The following is an 18451-nucleotide window of genomic DNA, read 5'->3' as shown; positions in this document are numbered from 1 at the left end:
AGCTCAGCGGCCATGGCTCACGGGACCAGCCGCTCCGCGGCATGTGGGATCTTCCCGGACCGGGGCACGAACCCGTGTCCCCTGCATCGGCAGGCGGACTCTCAACCACTGCGCCACCAGTGAAGCCCAGGCACCTATATTCTTAATATGTTATTTGTAGTGTGAAAAAAAATTCATGTTTACTGAACATGTGACACTTCCAAAAAGTGACAGCCCTAAACTTTTTTTTTAAGCTGTGGCTTTTCTTAACTTGCTGTTCCCCTTACCCAATTCTCAGAGATTGATTACTTTCAAGAAAACAAAACAGTTCAGTATTATCTACATAAACAGGAAATGTTCATTCACTGTGACAAGCAACAATATTTACTGGGCAACTACTATGTCTGAGGTACTATGTTAGGGGTAGTTAAGACACATAATGAACTAAATAGACACAAATCCTACCCTCGTGGAGTCATGACTAGTGGGGAAGAGTGACAATAAACAAGTACACTGATAAATCAATGCATAATTCCAAATTGTGATATATGACTCAAAGGAAGCAAATACACAATAGCAATGGAAAGGATCACTTTTTAGAAACTATCAAGGAAGATGTATCAGAGGAAGTTACAATAAAGCCAAGATCTGAAAAAACTGGTGCCAATCATAGAAAGAGTTAAAGGACCAACATCTTAGAGAAGGAAACTAGCACAGCCAAAGGGTCCCAAGATGAAAAAATGCAAAGTATGATGGAGGAACTGAAAGATGGCCAAAGGAACTAGAGAGTAGACAGGCAGAGTAAGAGTGTCACCAGATAAAGTTGAATTCAATTAATACATTAATCCACAACGATTTAGGTTCTACTCCCAACCATGCAACTAGGTACATGTTTCCTAGGTAACAGCTTCTGAATTGGCAAATCCGTTGTTCCTTTTCGGATCTCAACCAAGTTGGTCCCTTTGCAGAATTTGACAATGATGCTTATATACCATCTTCCTAGATCTAATTCTGCCTGTAGCATGCCATTCTTTTCTAACGGTAAGAGTGTGGAGTCTGTGGTCAGATTGTACTAGTTCATAACCTGGTCCTGCCACTTACAAGCTGTATAACCTTGGGCATGTTAGCTAATCTCTCTAAACCTCCATCTTCTCAATGATAAAATGAAAAACAATACTAGAACTGAACTAGATCTTCAAAGAGTTATTTATTGTAAGGATTCGTGTCCATGTTTAACACTGCCTGGGACACAGAAATGGCTCAATAAATGTTAGCAGTTATCATTATTCCCTTCCTTTCTGTTTCACAAGTCTCTTTTGATGGTTCTTTTTCCACCCACACCTGAAAGAACATCCTTGTCTCCTTATTTCTCACTGTATGTTCCCACAGTAGGATCTCATCCATTCCTATGACTTCAACACGTGAAAAATGCCCACATCTATTTCATTCAGTGAAGGACCTCACTCTTGAGCTTCGAGAACCTTTTACACGTTGTGCCTTTATATGTGTTTTCCCTTCTGTCTAGAAGGTTCCTATCATCCTCCAGGACAATTTAACACTGCAAGGTCTCACCGCAAACAGAACTGATTCTCCCAGGCTACGTTTCTACAGAACCTCATCCACTCCTCTACCACCACAATCCTCTTCTATCACATTTTCATTCTTAATTCTAATAGTCTTCTTACTTATCCGTACCTGATAAAAGCAGCCACCAGCGCTCTTGAGTGCTCACCACAGGACAGGATTATCACAAGGAAGACAGTACAGCGAGGTCACAGAGCTAGCTGACTCGAACTTCGGGAGTGTGATACCAAAGCCCATGCTCTTAATCACGAGACTGTAGTTTTTAAGCCCAAATTGCTCGTTGATTAAAACTACTAATTATGAGAGGGGAGAAAAAGATGATTACTCAAGCCATCTAGTTACATCTGGACACGGGAACGGTACGCGCACGAAGGTTCAATTCTGGGCATTAGGAAGCAGGTTCAAGGCTAAGTCGGCTGGAGCAGGAAGGGCGGACGAGATCGATAAGGACAGTGGGCTGGGCAAGATGAGGTGAAGAGAGGAGTAAAGGGCCGCTCCGGAGGAGTGAGTCTGAAGGCCAGGATTGAATGGCTCAGATACGACTGAATTCCCCAACGCAGAAGCCACTGCCCTGCTTCCGCGCCCCTACCGCTGGACTCGGATAGCCAAGGCGGAATCTCTGGAAGCGGCGATGGTCGAAGCCTAGAAACCCGCTCAACTCGCCTTCCTCACGAGCCGAGGATGCTGTCCACGCACTACTTCGGCTTCCGGATCAAACCTGGCGTGACCACGCAGCGTGTGCCTCCGTAGGAAGCAGTAAGGCAGACGGGCGCGCGGACACCGTCTGCCCATGCGCGCCAAACGCTACAAGCACTCAGCTCCTAGCACTCGCACCCCCAAAACGACGGGCTCACCTTAGGAAACGCGCCTGCTCCCTGCCCGCCAATGGCGTACGACCGCTGCATTCGCCGCTCGCACTGCTCGCCAATGGCGTGCGACCCTGCCTTCGCCGCTCGCCCGCTAGCTCGGGCTCCGGCTCACTCGTCCCGCCTCCTCGCCCCCTTCAGCCTCACCCCTCCAAATATGAGGACGGATATGACGACAGTTCGAAGGAGAACCAGGCGGGTTTCATTTCGGCGCCTTTCTTTCTCCGGCGGAAGCGATTGGCTGGCGAGGAGCTAAAGAGGCGGGACAAATGGCCGCGGGTTTAGTGCCGCCACTGGAACCGGGAGATGAGGCGTAGGAGCTGTCGCTGTGTTGGCTTTAACCTGGGTCTCTTCTCTTACTGCGGTTCCTTCTGCGGCTTCGATCATGCTATTACCTTCGGACGTAGCCCGACTGGTATTGGGTAAGCGCCGACGCTGGAGGGAGGGGTATTGAACCAGGCTAAGCAGGACGGAAGGGCCTTTGGGGCCAAAGGTTTTCCTTGGGTGGGGAAGCTTTGGGGCTTTGCCTCCCCGCCTGCAGATTCAGACTAGAGGTGAATCTTCTTCAGTCGGAGGCTTGGATGGTTTAAGCTTCTTTGTGTGTGGATGCTCCTCTCTTCCGAGGCTCCGTGGCGAGGGGAGGCTGAAGAGAAGCTCGGGGTGAAACACCTGAGGCCCGGATCCGGTGGGAAAATCAGGCCTGCACACTTAATTAGGATCCCTGCAAGGGGAGTTGTCTATGTGATGGATGGACTGTGTTCTTCAGCCTTGGGCTTACTTTCCCGTAAGAAAGCTGGGTCACAGCTGGGACCGAATCAGGAAAAATAAGAACTTCCCCAGCTACCCAGCTTTGTAGAAGGACCTTCCTGACGGCCTTCTCATAACTAGCCCTTAGAACTACGTTTTTGGGACAAATGGGGTGATCTTCCCTCTCTAGCCCCCACCCTCCCGCAAGAAGTCGTAGAGTGTAGAGGTTTGAAATGCCAGTTGCATACTTTAAGACAGCAGCAATTCCTGCTCTTTTGATTAGCAAGAATTTTCACAGGGGAAATGCCTTCCAGTTAAACATTTTCTAGTCCTCGTTAGTTTTTCCTCAATTTGAAAAGAATTAGTAACACAACCAGTGGTTAGGCTGTATTGTCTGTGTGGGAAACGGGTTTTGTTGTTTTTCCCCTGAAAGAATAAAGAGGATTGTACTGCTGGGAATGAGAGCCACATAAATCTCAAAACCGGAGCCAGTGATTTACAGACATCATATGTGAATGGTAAATGGTAAACATCTGTGATAAAACTTCCCCTGGCATCCACGGCCATTACTACCATTATTTTATTGCCAGAAAAATCCATTTCTTATTCCATTTTAAGTACTCAGCCCTGTCCAAAAAAAATGGCTTTTGTGCACAGGCTCTTGATGAGCACATTTTGCAGAAAACATTAGAAGGTAATGGTTCTACCATATGTTTTTGGAGAAAATAATGACTTAAGTTTAAACTAATATTTTGTTAATGTTTGGTTAATCTTTTGTGCACTTTATCAGAACTGAATATCAACAGTTAACCTACATCATCTAAGGAAAAAGCTAACTATCTTGTAATTGTTATATTAATTAGGCTTATATGTAAACACATCCAAAGTAAACTTTCACAAAGTTCACAATAACATTGACATACTTTATTATGGGTAGCTGTCCTGTGTATTGTGGGATGTTTATCAGCATCCCTGGCTTCTATCCATTAGATGCCAGCAGGACCCCAGTCCCCACCCCCACCCAGTCGTGAGAATAAAAAAAGTGACCAGATATTGCCAGTATGTTTCCTGGAGGGCACGAACCACTGGTCTTAAGAAAGCAGTACGATTTTCTAACTGGAATAATTTACACCAAACTTGTATTTATTCTCCACAAACCAGCTGCTCTCCTAGACTTCCTCCTTTTTTCAAAATAGATAAAAACTACAGAGATTGTTTCTTACCCTAAAATTCTTATTTGTCATTCACATTCCATTTTCATTGCCACCAATCCTAGCAGTATGCATCCCATTACTTCTCTTTTGGACTGTTGTCATGGCTTCTCATATGGTCTTGCAATTCATCGTATTTACTGTTACAAAAATCTGCCTAAAGCATTCACACTACACCTCCAATTCTGAAAGTTGAAAGAGTTGTGCACTTAAAAAAATTTCAAATTGTGCGAAAGAATACCAAAAAAGGCAAATCTCCCCACACTCACCACTCTTGCTTTTTTCATTTAGCATTATCATATCAACATGGAGATCTATGATCACACAACTTAGTGGCTTAAAGTATTAACAGTTTTATTATTTGCTCATGATTCTCCTTCTGTCAGTACTCCCTCCCTCTCAGTACTCCTTCAGCCCCTCTCATTGTTGGCCCCTTTTCTTCATTATGTCCTTTCAGCAAATCTTTGGGTGCGTAGTATGTTCCAGGCACTGTGCCAAATGCTAAAAATAGAGTTCTCCCCTTAGAGTTTACGTAATTGGGTTTTTTACCCTTACCCACACACACCAAAACATTTTCCTAGACCCCACCTCACATTCTATCTAATGCTCTATCTATGTCACCCTTTCACAAGTCAGATTTATTCAAAGAATAAGTTCTACTTAGTTGCTCACTTAGCTTTCATTCTTCAACATACTGTGCTAACTTTCGTACCTCACTACTCCAATTAAATAGCCCTTGCTACTCCGCTGCATCCAGCTATTTCCTTGATGGAATTTCTTTAAATATTGTACAGGCCAGACTACATCAAAGTATTGTTTGTTGCCTCTGGGCCACCAGTTTTGGTTTTACTAGTATGTCATAGAAGGTGCTCTGTGGAACTGATCCTACCCATCTCTCTTGCTTGATCTCAACTTTTCAACATAGGCCCTATGCTCCAGGTATACCAAACGACTTGCAGTTTCTGCAGATACTCTTCTTATGTATTTTGTTCTCTCTGCCTGCAATGTTTTTCTCCCCATCTTCCTAGTACACTTGTATTCAAGGTTCAGGTCAATTGTAATCTCAAACTTTTTCCAGCAGGTACATTTAGTACTTTCTCCTTACATGCTCTCATGGCATTGTGGATTACTTCTGTCATACTCTTACCATGTTTTATTGTAGCTTTGTGTTTACTTACTTTTTTTTTTTTTGGTAAAATAAAACATAACAAAATTTAACCATTTTAGCCATTTTTACAGTTCTGTGACATTAAGTACAATCACATTGTTCTGTAACCATCACCATCATTCACCTATAGAACTTCACCATACCAAAATGAAACTTACTTTTTTGTCCTATTTAATATTCTTAATCTGGGATTAATGGACAGGCTTCAAGAGTTCTGTGAGCCCCCAGACTATCTATAAAACTTAATGTATAGGTGGGGCATTTTTTTATGGGTAAAGTATCCAGAACCTTATTTAGATTCCCAAATACGTTTGTTCCTTTCTGTGTGAGTCAGCATCCATTCAGGAAAACTGAAAGTAATCTGAGTATTTAGCATGGAGGGATTTGATGAGGGAATTGGTTACACTGGTGATAGAAAAGCTAAGACAAGCTGCTTACATGAGCCAGCTCGGAGAGTAGCAACAGCAGGAAACCACTCTGATAATCAGTAAGACAAGGAGAGATGAGACCCCCGAGGCTGGTTTCACTGTGGAAGCTGGAAGGTAGACTTGTCTGGTGTGGGAGCAGTAGTAGAGGAGATTCTACCATGGCAAAGAGGAAATGGAGGGAAAAGCATGGCTGCTTCTAACTGCCCTCCAGTCTCCAACTGGTGCTTCCCATTGATTGAACCCAACCAGAAGCTAGCTGACATGGAGCCCAGGAAATTGCCTGCAGGGGCTCAGGTTTCTTGTCCTACAGGGCAGAGCAGGGGAAACAGGAAGAGTAGATTTGAAGGCAAACAACCAGGACTGGCATACCTCCGAAAGTTGAAGAGCCACTGGTTCTATTCACCTTTATATCACTAAGACATAGATATTTAATAAATATTTACAAAAGTGTAGCTGTGATCATGACCTTCCCCTTTGTACTGAATAATATGTCATTTTTTTCAGATTCTGTTTATTCAGATTCTGTTATTTATTCATAATAATATGTCATTGCTGACATTTACAACATTTTATGGTCCTTACCCATTCTGTCTTTTCAGCTGTATTTCCAGTTGTTCTCCATCATATACCTAGTGCTTCAGCCAAACCAGGCATGTTCTTCAAACATGCTCCGTATGTGCTTTCCATCAGCTTCGTTGGGATTCCCCTACTGTCCTTCACGATTTGTCTCTTCCTTGAAACATGCATAGTATTCTGCAGTCTGTTAATACTTTCTCTAGCCCCTATGAAGTAAGTCCAATTGTCTTACCACCTTTCTTTATATTATAGTTATTTGCATATATATCTTTTGGGTCCTTGTAGATTATAGCTTCTTTATAGAGAGATTTTCTTTTTTATTTGTAGATCTAGTAATATAAAGCACTGCAAGTTAAGTCTTCCCAAGAATTATTTACATTTTTTAAAGATCTTAAACTACTGATATTTGGGGGAAATTATTAGAATATGTGAAGGAAATATTTTCAGGTAGGGAGGTTTGCTGTCTCTTGCTTTCTTCATCAGGTGTATCTCTCTTTATCTTTCCCTCTCTATAAATAGGAAGACGAGAGGGCAGACTGTTGGCATCCTAGGTCCTAAAATTCAAAAACCCTAGATATAGCTAGGATTTTGTCTTTCCTTCTCTTTTTCAATTATGTTTTCCTTGCAGTCTATTTTGTTACTCATTACTACCTCCACTGAAAAGCAGGCAGAAGACATTAAGAAAAAAGGACATTCAAATTACCTATATGAACATTGTTCAGTAAGTTTACACAAAAGATATCGTTATTTTAAAGATTTTTTTAAGGAATAAAAAGGAGAAACAAATTAATTTTGATTGAAGAGTAAATATTTGTATTATTGTAATAAAAGATAATTGGCCCCTATTGTGTATTTTCATTGTAACATTTTAGATTTAGAATAATTTGTACCTAAAATTTCCCCCATTATTCTGATTGAGAATTGGTTACAGTCAGGTACTTAATGATGATAAATAAGCTTTTCATAGGCAAATAACTGGTTAGCTGTAAGTGTAATAATAAATGAGCATGAAAGCAATCAACTGTTGCTTTACCACGTTATTTTGGAACTTCCCAGACAAAAGTAAAGCAGAATACATCAAGTCTAATCCAAAATGGGAATTCTAGATAGCCCAAAGGTGGGCATTTTTTTTGAGAGCAGAAGAGATATATCAGATATTGCTATTTAAAAATGTATCATAACTTTTAAACACTGTTGTAGAAGCAATCTAGCCTTTTAACAAAGCCTTTTCTCAAATGTATGCTATACAAAAGTATAATATCTTACGAGAAGCCAAATCTATCTGGTCTTCGTTGATTCCTTTTTTATTTTTGGCTGCGCCGCTAATTCCCTGACCCTCGGCGGTGAAAGCATGGAGTCCTAACCACTGGACCACCAGGGAATTACCACCATATTTTTCTAGAAAGGTTAACTGCGTATCACTGTATTCTGTCTTGGGCAGCGTTTCTCAACCTTTATTTAATTATCATACCCTTAGGAAGTATTTTTAGACTTTTTTTTTCCCTAATTGCCCCTTGCATGAGATTTTAATGTTACAAATATACTGTTTATATATTGTATGTATATCTGTGATTTATGCGTAAAAAGAGTTATATTTTATTCATTCCCCTTCCTCCCCATTACCAATTTTCACCCCCTTGGGGCTATGTCATGCGTTTTGAGAATACTTGGTCTAGAAAAAAGCAAATCTACTTTAAGGAATTAGATTTCATACCACCAGCTGTTAGAAGTCCCAAGTGGTTGTCAATATATCTGGGGTGATTAGTACTTTTGAAACTTTCTACCATGAAAAGAAACTGTTTGGGGTCTTCAATTTAAATCTTGAAGCATGTAAAGAAAAAGCTCCAACTGCCCTGATGCCATGAATGATTCTAGTGATTTATAGACATTTAAAATTCTAACTTCATGAAATCCTAGTGGTAGCTGACTTGTTTATTCCAAATAATGTAACTGTTAGAAAGCCAGTCATCTGGCTGTAGTTTTATTGGGGTTTATATTGGGTTGTTTATTTGTGAAAAATGAAAAAAACAAGGAAAATAGCAACCTATCTTTGATCCACATTGAAAGTGATTTTATATTTTCAGTGAGGGGGATATTGGAGTGGTAGTATCTGAAGTGAAAGGTTTCTTCTGATTTCTAAATGCTTTCTCACACTCCAAACGACAATGTCTTTGGTGGTTTTTTTTTTTTTTGGTATGTTTGTTTCTCCCTGTAGCATTGATTAGCAAGAGGTTGGTAAACCGATTCATCAACTATGAGTACAAACTGGTAAATTGGTTCCCAAATCCCAGGTAGGGCATTCCCTAAAATGGGATGACAATTTCCTTGCCCTTTTCTTTTTATAATGCTCATATATAATAACTTTGTAGGCCCTCGCAATTTTTTGACTTGAAGGGCCTGGTTGAAGATATCATTCCAGGTGAAGAGGGTAGACCTTTATAATTTTAAAGTTGGGAAAGACCTTATTAATAATTGCCTTAGTAGTTATTAACTATTATACCAACACCAAGGTAAATATACTACAAAGGGAATCTAGTATCCGGTAATAGGATTTCGGTACATAGGGAATTCAATAAAAGATTCTCTGAGGAAGTGATGATTACAGTAGACCTGAAGAATGAGTTGGAAAAAAAAGAAAAAAAAAAAAAAAGAATGAGTTGGAAGTAGCTAGGCTAAGAAAAGATAAGCTGCCCAAGCAAAGGCAATAAAGTATACAGTAGCCTTGAAATAAGAGCATTCATGTATTGAAAACATGCTCAACATCAGTAATTATTAAATAGAAATCAAAACTACAATGAAGTACCACCTCACATCAGTCAGAATGGCCATATTAAAAAGTCTACAAATAACAAATGTTGGAGAGGGTTTGGAAAAAAGGGAACCCTCCTACACTGTTGGTGAGAATATAAGTTGGTGCAGCCACTATGGAAAACAGTATGGAGGTTCCTCAACTAAAATTAAAGTTGCCATATGATCCAGCAGTCCCACTCCGGGGCATATAAACAGACAAAATGATAAATCAAAAAGATACATACACCTGTATGTTCATAGCAGCACTATTCACAATAGCCAAGACATGGAAACAACCTAAATGTCCATCAACAGATGACTGGATAAAGATGTGGTACATGTATACAATGGAATACTACTCAGCCATAAGAACGAATAAAATAATGCCATTTGCAGCAACATGGATGGACTTGGAGATTATCTTAATAAGTAAAGTAAGTCAAAAATAGAAAGACAAGGGCTTCCCTGGTGGCGCAGTGGTTGGGAGTCCGCCTGCCAATGCAGGGGATACGGGTTCGTGCCCCGGTCCGGGAGGATCCCGCATGCCGCGGAGCGGCTGGGCCCGTGAGCCATGGCCGCTGAGCCTGCGCGTCCGGAGCCTGTGCTCTGCAACGGGAGAGGCCACAACAGTGAGAGGCCCGCGTACAGCAAAAAAAAAAAAAAAAAAAAAAAAAAAAGAAAGACAAATACCATATGATATCACTTATATGTGGAATCTAAAATATGACACAAATGAACCTATTTACAGAACAGAAAAACTCTCAGACATAGAGAACAGACTTGTGGTTGCAGGGGGGAGGAGAGGATGGGTTGAGAGATTGTTGTATAAACAACAAGGTGCTACCATACAGCACAGGGAACTATATTCAATATCCTGTGATAACCATAATGGAAAAGAATGTTGTAAATGTGCGTGTGTGTGTGTGTATTTATTTATGTATAACTGAATCACTTTGCTGTACAGCAGAAATGAACACAATATTGTAAATCAACTATATTTCAATTTTTAAAAAAAGCATTCATGTATTCGTGGAATTGAAAGACCAGTTTGGCTAGGAAAGACAGAATGACAAGACATAAGGCTAAAGAGAAAATTAGCATATAAAACAAGTAGAGCCTCATATGACATATTAAGAATATAGGATTTTTTCTCATTGAGATATAATTCACATACCACAAAGTGTAAATTTCAGTAGTTTTTAGTACGTTATGCTACCATCACCATTATCTTAATTCCAGAACATTTTATCACTCCGGAAAGAAACCCCATACTCGTTAACAGTCACTCCCAATTTCTCCCTTTTCCCATCTTCTGGCAACTAGTAATCTACTTTCTGTCTATAGATTTGCCTATTCTGGACATTTCATGTAAATATGATTATACAGTATGTGGCCTTTTATGTCTGTCTTCTTGAATTTACCAGTGTTTTCAAGATTCATCAATGTTTCAACAAGTATAGTTAATTCCTTCTTATGGCTAAATAATATTCTGTTGTATGCATATACCATATTTTGTTTGTCCATTGATGAACAGTAGCTTGTTTCCACTTTGGGGCTTTTATTAAAAATGCTGCTGTGAACATTTGTGTACAAGTTTTGTTTGGGCATATGATTTCAGTTCTCTTAGATATATTCCTAGGAGTGGAATAGCTTGGTTGTATGGTAATTCTATGTTTACTATATTTGAGAACTTAACATATGGTTTTCAGAAGTGGCTGTACCATTTTATGTTCCCACCAGCAATATATGAGGTTTCCAATTTCTCCACATTTTTGCCAATACTAACTACTGTCTATCTTTTAATTCTAGGTATCCTAATGGGTATGAATTAGTATATCTCATTGTGCTTTTGCTTTTACATTTCCTAATGACCAACAAAGTTGAGCCTCTTTTCATGTGCTTATTAGCAGTTTGTGTATCTTCTTTGGAGAAAGGTCTGTTCAGATCTTTTGTGCATTTTTTAATTCGGTTATTTGTCTTGTTATTATTGTCTTGCAAGAGTTTTTTTAATATATTCTGGATTCTGGTCCCTTATCAGATATATGATTTGCAAATATTTTCTTCCGTTTTGTTGGTTGTCTTTTCACTTTCTTGATAGTATCTTTGGAAGTACAAAAGTTTTTAATTTTGATAAAGTTCAGTTTATTTTTTTTCTTTGGTTGCTTATTCTTTAGATGCCATATGTGAGAAACCATTGTCTAATCCAAGGTCAAAAAAATTTACACCTGTGATTTTTTTCTAAAAGTTATAATTTTAGCTCTTATATTTAGGTGTATGATTCATTTTGAGTTACTTTTTGTATTTAGCATGAAGAAAGGGTCCAACTTCAGTTTTTTGCAGGTGACTATCCAGTTGTCCCAGCACCAGCTGTGAAAAGACTATTCTTTCCCCCATTGAAGTGATGTGGTACTTTTCTAAAAACTCAATTGACCATAAAAGCTTAGACTGTTAATTCTGTTCAGCTGATCTACATGTCTATCCTTATGCCAGTACACAGTTATCTTGATCACTATAGCTTTGTAATATGTTTTGAAATAGGTAAGTGTGAGTCCTCCAGTTTTTTTGTTTTTGAGCTTGTTTAGCTACTCTGTGTCCCTTGTATTTCCTTACAAATTTTAGGATCAGTTTATTAATTTCTGCAAAAAAGGCAGGTGGGGTTTTGATAGGGATTGTGTTGTATGTGTAGGTCAACTTTGGGAGTATTGATATTCTTCGGGTTCATGAACCCAAGATATCGTCCCATTTATTTAGTCTTATTTAACATCTTTTAATGTTTTCTAGTTTTAGTGCACTCTTATTTTGTTAAACTTATTTCTAAGTATTCTTTTTAATGTTATTTTAAATAGAATTGTTTTCTTAATTTCATTTTTGGATTGTTCATTGCAAGTGTATAGATATACAGTTGATTTCTGTATATGCATCTTGTATCCCACAGCCTTGCTGAAGTCATTTAAAATTTTCTACATGTCACATCATCTCATCTGGAAACAGAGGACTGACTTTTGGTTTCATTGATTTTTCTCTATTTTTTAACTCTCTATTCCTTTTTTTTTTCCCCTCTAATATCCATTATTTCCTTCCCTCTGCTTCCTTTGGGTTTAGTTTGCTCTATTTCTAGTTTCTTAAAGTGCAAGGATAGGTTATGGATTTGAGGTCTTTCATCTTTTTAATACAGTTATTTATAGCTATAAGTATACAAATAAGCAATGCTTTAGCTGCATCCCATAAGTTTTGGTATATTGTATTTTTGTTTGCATTTATCTTAAAATATTTTCTACTTATTTATATATTCTCTGACCCTTTGATTATTTAGGAGAGTGTTTGATTTCCACATATTTGTGAATTTCTCATTGTTTCTGATTTCTCATTTAATTCCATATTCAGTATGTTTTCAGTCTTTTTTCATTTATTAAAGACTCAGCAATTAGGAGAGAAATTGAAATAACAAGCATCCAGATTGGAAAGGAAAGAGTCAGATATCTCTATTTTCAGATTAGATGATGTCTTGCCCAGGCTAGAACTTTCAGTACAGTGTTGCATAGAAGTGGCAAAAGCAGACATCTTTGTCTTGTCCTTGATCTTGTGGGGAAAGCTTTGAGTCTTTAATCATTGAATATCATGTTCACTTGTCTTAATGTCCACTTTGTGTAATACTGGTGTAGCCTCTCCAGCTGTCATTAGGTTACTGTCTGGATGGTGTATCTTTTTCCATCCTTTTATTTTCAACTAATTTGTGTCTTTAATCTAAAGTATGTTTATTGTCAAGAACATGTAGTTGGATCATATTTTTATTCATTCTGTGAGTCTCTGCCTTTTAATTAGGTGCTTAATCCATTGCCATTAAATGTAATTACTGATTAGGTGTGGATTTTGTCTGCCATTTAATTATTTGTAGTCTATATATCTTATTTTTTTTGTTGTTCTGCTATTCCTCTAGTACTGCCTTTTTTGTATTGAATAGATCCAGTTTAACATTCTAATTTAATTGTTTCCTTTTTATTTTTTATGTTTAAGTTATTTTCTTCATGATTGCTTAGAGATTACAGTTAACTTAAAACAATTCTATTTGGATTAATATCAACTTAGTTTCAATAGTATATTAAAAATTTTGCACCTTTATAATTCCATTCCCTTTCCCCTTCTTTTTGCTGTTAAAGTAATATAAATTACATCTTCATATATTGTATGCCCATCAAGACAGATTTATAATTGTTGCTGTATGCAGTTGTCTTTTTTTGAACATTTTCCCCCTTTTTAATTAATTATTTTAATAGTTTATTTATTTTTTTTATTTGGCCATAGCATGTGGGATCTTAGTTCCCCAACCAGGGATGGAACCCACGCCCCCTGCATTGGAAGCACAGAGTCTTAACCACTGGAGCGCCAGGGAAGTCCCTGCAGTTGTCTTTTAAAGCAGAGAGGAGAAAAAGGATTACAAACAAATATCACTTATACTATTTTATTCTTGCCTGTGTAGTTACCTTTACCATTTTTCATTAATTTTTTAGTGTGGATTTGACTTTCATTTTAGTCTGAAGGACTCCCTTTAATATTTCATATAGGGCAAGTCTGTTAGCAACAGATTACTTCAGTGTTTTTAATCTGGGACTCTCTTAGTTTCTTAATTTTGAAGAAGTCATGCTAGATAATAGAATTCTTGGTTGACTTTTTTCTGTCAGCACTTTTAATACGTCATCTCACTGCCTCTGGCCTTCATGGTTTCTAATGAGAACTCAGCTGTTAATCTTATAGAGGATCGCTTGTATGTTATAAGCCATTTCTCTTTCCACTTTCAAGATTCTCTCTTTTGACAATTTATGATATGTCTAGCTATGGATCTCTTTGAGTTTATTTTACTTGTAGTTTTTTGAGTTTCCTGAATAAGTAGATTGATTATAGTTTCCTAAAATTTTGGGTGTTCTCAGCCTATTATTTCTTCAGATATTCTTTCTACCCTTTTCTGTCTCTCAGTTCCTTCTGGGACCCCAGACATATGCTTATGTTGGTACATTTGAAAGTTTCACAGGTCTCTGAGACTGTTCACTTTCGTCATTCTTTTTTTCTTTGTGTTCCTCATACTGGATAATCTCATTTGATCTATGTTCAAGTGCACTGATTCTTTGATCTTTCTCCTCAAATCTGCTATTTATTGGCAAATTTTGTACTTCAGTTATTATGTTTTTTATTTTCAACTCCAGAATTTCTACATGGTTTTTTTCTTTTAATTTCTTTCTCTTTTATTTCTTTTTCATAGATGTTCTCATAATTTTGTTTAGATATTTAGGCATAGTTTTCTTTAGTTCTCTGACCTTATTTTAAAAAGCTGAAAGTTTCAAGTCTAGTGCCTTGGCTTCCTTAGTGACAGTTTCTACTGACCGCATATTTTTCCCCTTGTTTATTAGCCATACTTTCTTGTTTTTCTGCATGTCTCATAATTTCTTTATTGAAAATTGAGAACTTTAAAAGTTTTCAATTGGTATAGTGGTAGAATGTGACAACTCTTGTAATCTGATTCACCTCCCTCCTTCATGTTTGTTATTGCTCCTTGTTGTTTAGCAGTTTTTTTTTTTTAACAATTAGTTTCCTGAACTAATTATACAAAGTCTATATTCTTTGAGCTTATATTCTATGATTGGACAATGATTTCCTTAAATGCTTGGAGTCAATAAATCTCCCACTGTTTGCTAGGGGGCTGTGTGTACATTGGGGTATGCTTCAACATTCAGCTAAGCATTTGACAGCTTTGCCTTAGCCTTCACTTCCTGCTTGTCAGAGGCTTATGGTCAGCCAGAGGTGAGTGCTTAGGGTTGTCAGATCTTTTCTGAATACACATGCTACCCTACATTTGCACATGGCCTTCTAGTATCCCAGGAGTATGTCAGAGCTTTTAAAATCCCCCTACAGACTTCTCATTCCCCAGCTTTTCTTTTTGAGTTTGTTTGTTTGTTTAGCTTGTTGTTTGTCCCAACTATTATCTCTGTCATAGGCAGCTGCAGTGTTAACCAGTTTCTGCTGATTGATTTAACAAAAACACCTCCAAGGAGAAGGTTTACACAGGGTGAACTTTGATTCAATTCAAAAACAAGCCACGCAAGTGAGGTTTTACATGAAGTTGTCACACAAATCAAATAATGACAGTTTCTGGGAATGGGACTTGGGAAAGATTCCAGCTTCATCTGATCTGTCCGTTTTCTACTGGGCTGCTGGTTTTCACTGCATTTGCAGGCTGTTGATTTTCAAGTATACCACTCAGTTGGAGAGATGAGCATGAGAATAGAGGACGTTAAAATGCCACAGTGTTCATTGTCCTTACTGACATTCAGCCATTTTTCTTAATAAATGCTCACAGATTTTTTTGCAAAGCAATGATTATTTTCAGAGTTCTGTAAAAGTTTAATAATTTGTGCCAGTGTTCTCATTGCTTTTATAGAAGAGAGGACTTTTGGAGGTCCTTACTCTTCCATTCCCGCTGAAGCTGCTCAGGATTTAGAAGTTTAACCTGAGAGCTGTGGGAAATGATGTGAGCCCTTCAGCTTTACACAAGGAAATAACTTAACCAGATTTGATTCACAAGTCAAGGCGGGTGTGATGCCTCATAGATGAAGTATCTTACTCTGGAAGAATTTAAGTGCTTTTTTTCCCCAAAGCCACAATGCTTATTTTAACACAATAGAATAAGAACCTGGTCTCCTGATATCCTATCTAGTGTTCTTTTTCTGCTATACTACTGCTTATAGAGTTGGTTAGTTGAACCCCAGTGATGCTAAAAAATAAAAAAACAAGGATAGGATGCTAGTCAAGACAGTGTTCATATATATGAAAGTACAAAGCACTGGTACATGATATTGTTTCATAAATGTCAGTTAGGTGTGAATGTTAAAGTTCTGGTTGAAATAGTTAATGCTTTGATTCCCAAAGCGCGGAAATTAAAAAGCAAAGGAGTGCCTTTCTTACATTTCATACAAAGTAGGTCTTCTGTTCAATTTTTTTTTAAACCATTAGGCAAATAAGTGAAATATACAGGTAAATTGCAATGTTGAGAGAATGTAATTTTTTTCATAATCCAATAAGTTAATTTATACCATCTACTCACCTAGTTAATGTGGAGGTTACGGAGTAGAACATTTATCACTTATTGGTTCTCTTGTTATTTATTGTTACTTTATTGTTTCTCCTGTAAGCATTACTGTGCAGTAATTGCACTTTATCAAACACCTTATTTTTCTGGGTTAGCTGGAGTTTCTGGGAGTTTTGGTTTTTTCCAGTTTTATTGAGATGTAATTGATATGCATCACTGTATAAGTTTAAGGTGTACAGCATAATGGTTTGACATATATATTGTGAAATGATTGCCGCAGTAAGTTCAGTTAGCCTCCATCATCTCACATAAATACAATAAAAAGAGAAAGCAAAAAAACAAATTTTTTTTTCTTTGTGATGAGAACTCTTAGGATCGATTAAATCTTCTAACAATTTTCATATATATCATACAGCAGCGTTAAGTATAATCACTTACTTTATTGCAATGTACTTACAGTCCCTAGTATTTACAGTTGACCCTTAAACAACACAGATTAGAACTGTGCGGGTCCACTTACATGTGGATTTTTTTTTCAACAAACACACACTACAGTACTACACAATCCATAGTTGGTTGAATCTGCGTATGTGGATCTCGGATTTGGAGGGCCAACTATAGTTGTACATGGATTTTTCGACTGTGTGGAGGGTCGATGCCCTTAGCCCCAGCATTGTTCAAGGGTTAACTGTATTTATCTTGTAACTGGAAATTTGTATCTTCTGACCACCGTTTTCTGATTGCCCCTCCTTCTATCCCCTGCCTCTGGTAACGACAAATCTGGTCTCTTTTTCTGTGAGTTCAGTTGGGGTTTTTTTGTTTTTGTTTTTAAGATTTCACATATGAGTGAGATCATATAGCATTTGTCTGTCTTGGCCTAAGTTATTTCCCTTACCATAATACTGTCAAGTTCCATCCATGTTGTCCCAAATGCCAAGATTTCATTTTTTTTTATTAATGGCTGAATAATACTCCATTGTGTGTATATATATACCACAACTTATTTATCCATACATTCATCAGTGGACACTTAGGTTATTTCCATGCCTTGGCTATTGTAAATAATGCTGCTATGAACACAGGGGTCACAGATATCTTTTCAAGATAGTGTTTTTTCTTTCCTTTGGATATATTCCCAGAAGTGGAATTGCTGGATCGTATGGTAGTTCTATTTTTAATTTTTTGAGGATCCTCCATACTGTTTTCCATAGTGGCTGTATCAGTTTTCAATCTCACCAACAGTACACAAGGGTTAATTGGATAGCTTGGTTTCTTGCTCTTGAATTTTATGAGTTCTTTATTTATTTAGGTTATTAACCCCTTATCAGATAGATATGTGGAAATATTTTTCCCATTCCATAGGTTGTTTTTTCATTTTGTTGATGGGTTTCTTTTTCTGTGCAGAAGCTTTTTAATTTGATATATTCCAACTTGTTTATTTTTTATTTTGTAACTTGTGCATTAGGTGTCAAATCCGGAAAATCATTGCCAAGACCCATGTCAAAGGGCTTTTTCCCTGTTTTCTTCTAGGAGTTTCTTGCTTTCAGGTCTTATGTTTAAGTCTTTAATCCATTTCAAGTTAATTTTTGTGAGTGGTGTAAGATAAGGGTCTAGTTTCACTCTTTTACGTGTGAATATCCAATTTTTCTAGCACCATTTTTTGAACAGATGGTTTTTTCTCCATTGAGTATTCTTGGCTTCCTTGTCAAATTTAGTTGACCGTGTATGCTGTGGATTTTTTCTAGGCTCTCAATTCTATTCCACTGATCTATTTGTCTGTTTTTATGCCAGTACCATACTGTTTTGTTTACTATGGTTTTATAGCATATTAGCTAGAGTTTTTCTTTTTGAACAGCTGTTTTATGAATTCTGCTTTGTATTGCAGCACAAACTGGTGTTTGAGGCAAGGCTGTAGAATCCCATCATGTTCACCTGAAGTTACATTAGTGATATGAAACTGCTGTAGAATTTTCAACAGCAGTTTTAATTGAAAGTTCAGCATTTACTGAAATTACTGAGTTACA

The 18451-nt window shown here is 37.7% G+C and overlaps 2 protein-coding genes across 3 annotated transcripts in view; one reads left to right on the top strand and one right to left on the bottom strand.

Moving 5' to 3' along the window:
* Positions 1–1856, bottom strand: part of ATM (ATM serine/threonine kinase) — a 142871-nt gene extending 141015 nt beyond the window's left edge. The window contains exon 1 of one of the 2 annotated variants that reach the window (XM_007447216.1): positions 1675–1856. The gene's annotated coding sequence lies outside the window, so the exon portion shown is untranslated. Of the gene's footprint in view, positions 1–444; positions 536–1674 lie in introns of those variants that run through there. The other variant, XM_007447215.1, reaches the window with a different exon arrangement.
* An 856-nt stretch (positions 1857–2712) lies between these two features.
* NPAT (nuclear protein, coactivator of histone transcription) overlaps positions 2713–18451 on the top strand; it is a 53514-nt gene continuing 37775 nt past the window's right edge. The window contains exon 1 of the mRNA XM_007447214.1: positions 2713–2851. Within this exon, the coding sequence (XP_007447276.1) occupies positions 2815–2851 (37 nt within the window). The 5' untranslated portion in view covers positions 2713–2814. The remainder of the gene's footprint in view (positions 2852–18451) is intronic.

Source organism: Lipotes vexillifer, unplaced genomic scaffold (genome assembly GCF_000442215.2).
Source record: "Lipotes vexillifer unplaced genomic scaffold, Lipotes_vexillifer_v1.1 scaffold1725, whole genome shotgun sequence".
NCBI lineage: Eukaryota > Metazoa > Chordata > Mammalia > Artiodactyla > Lipotidae > Lipotes > Lipotes vexillifer.
Note: the sequence above shows the minus strand (reverse complement) of the source record. Positions and strands in the feature narration are given on the sequence as shown.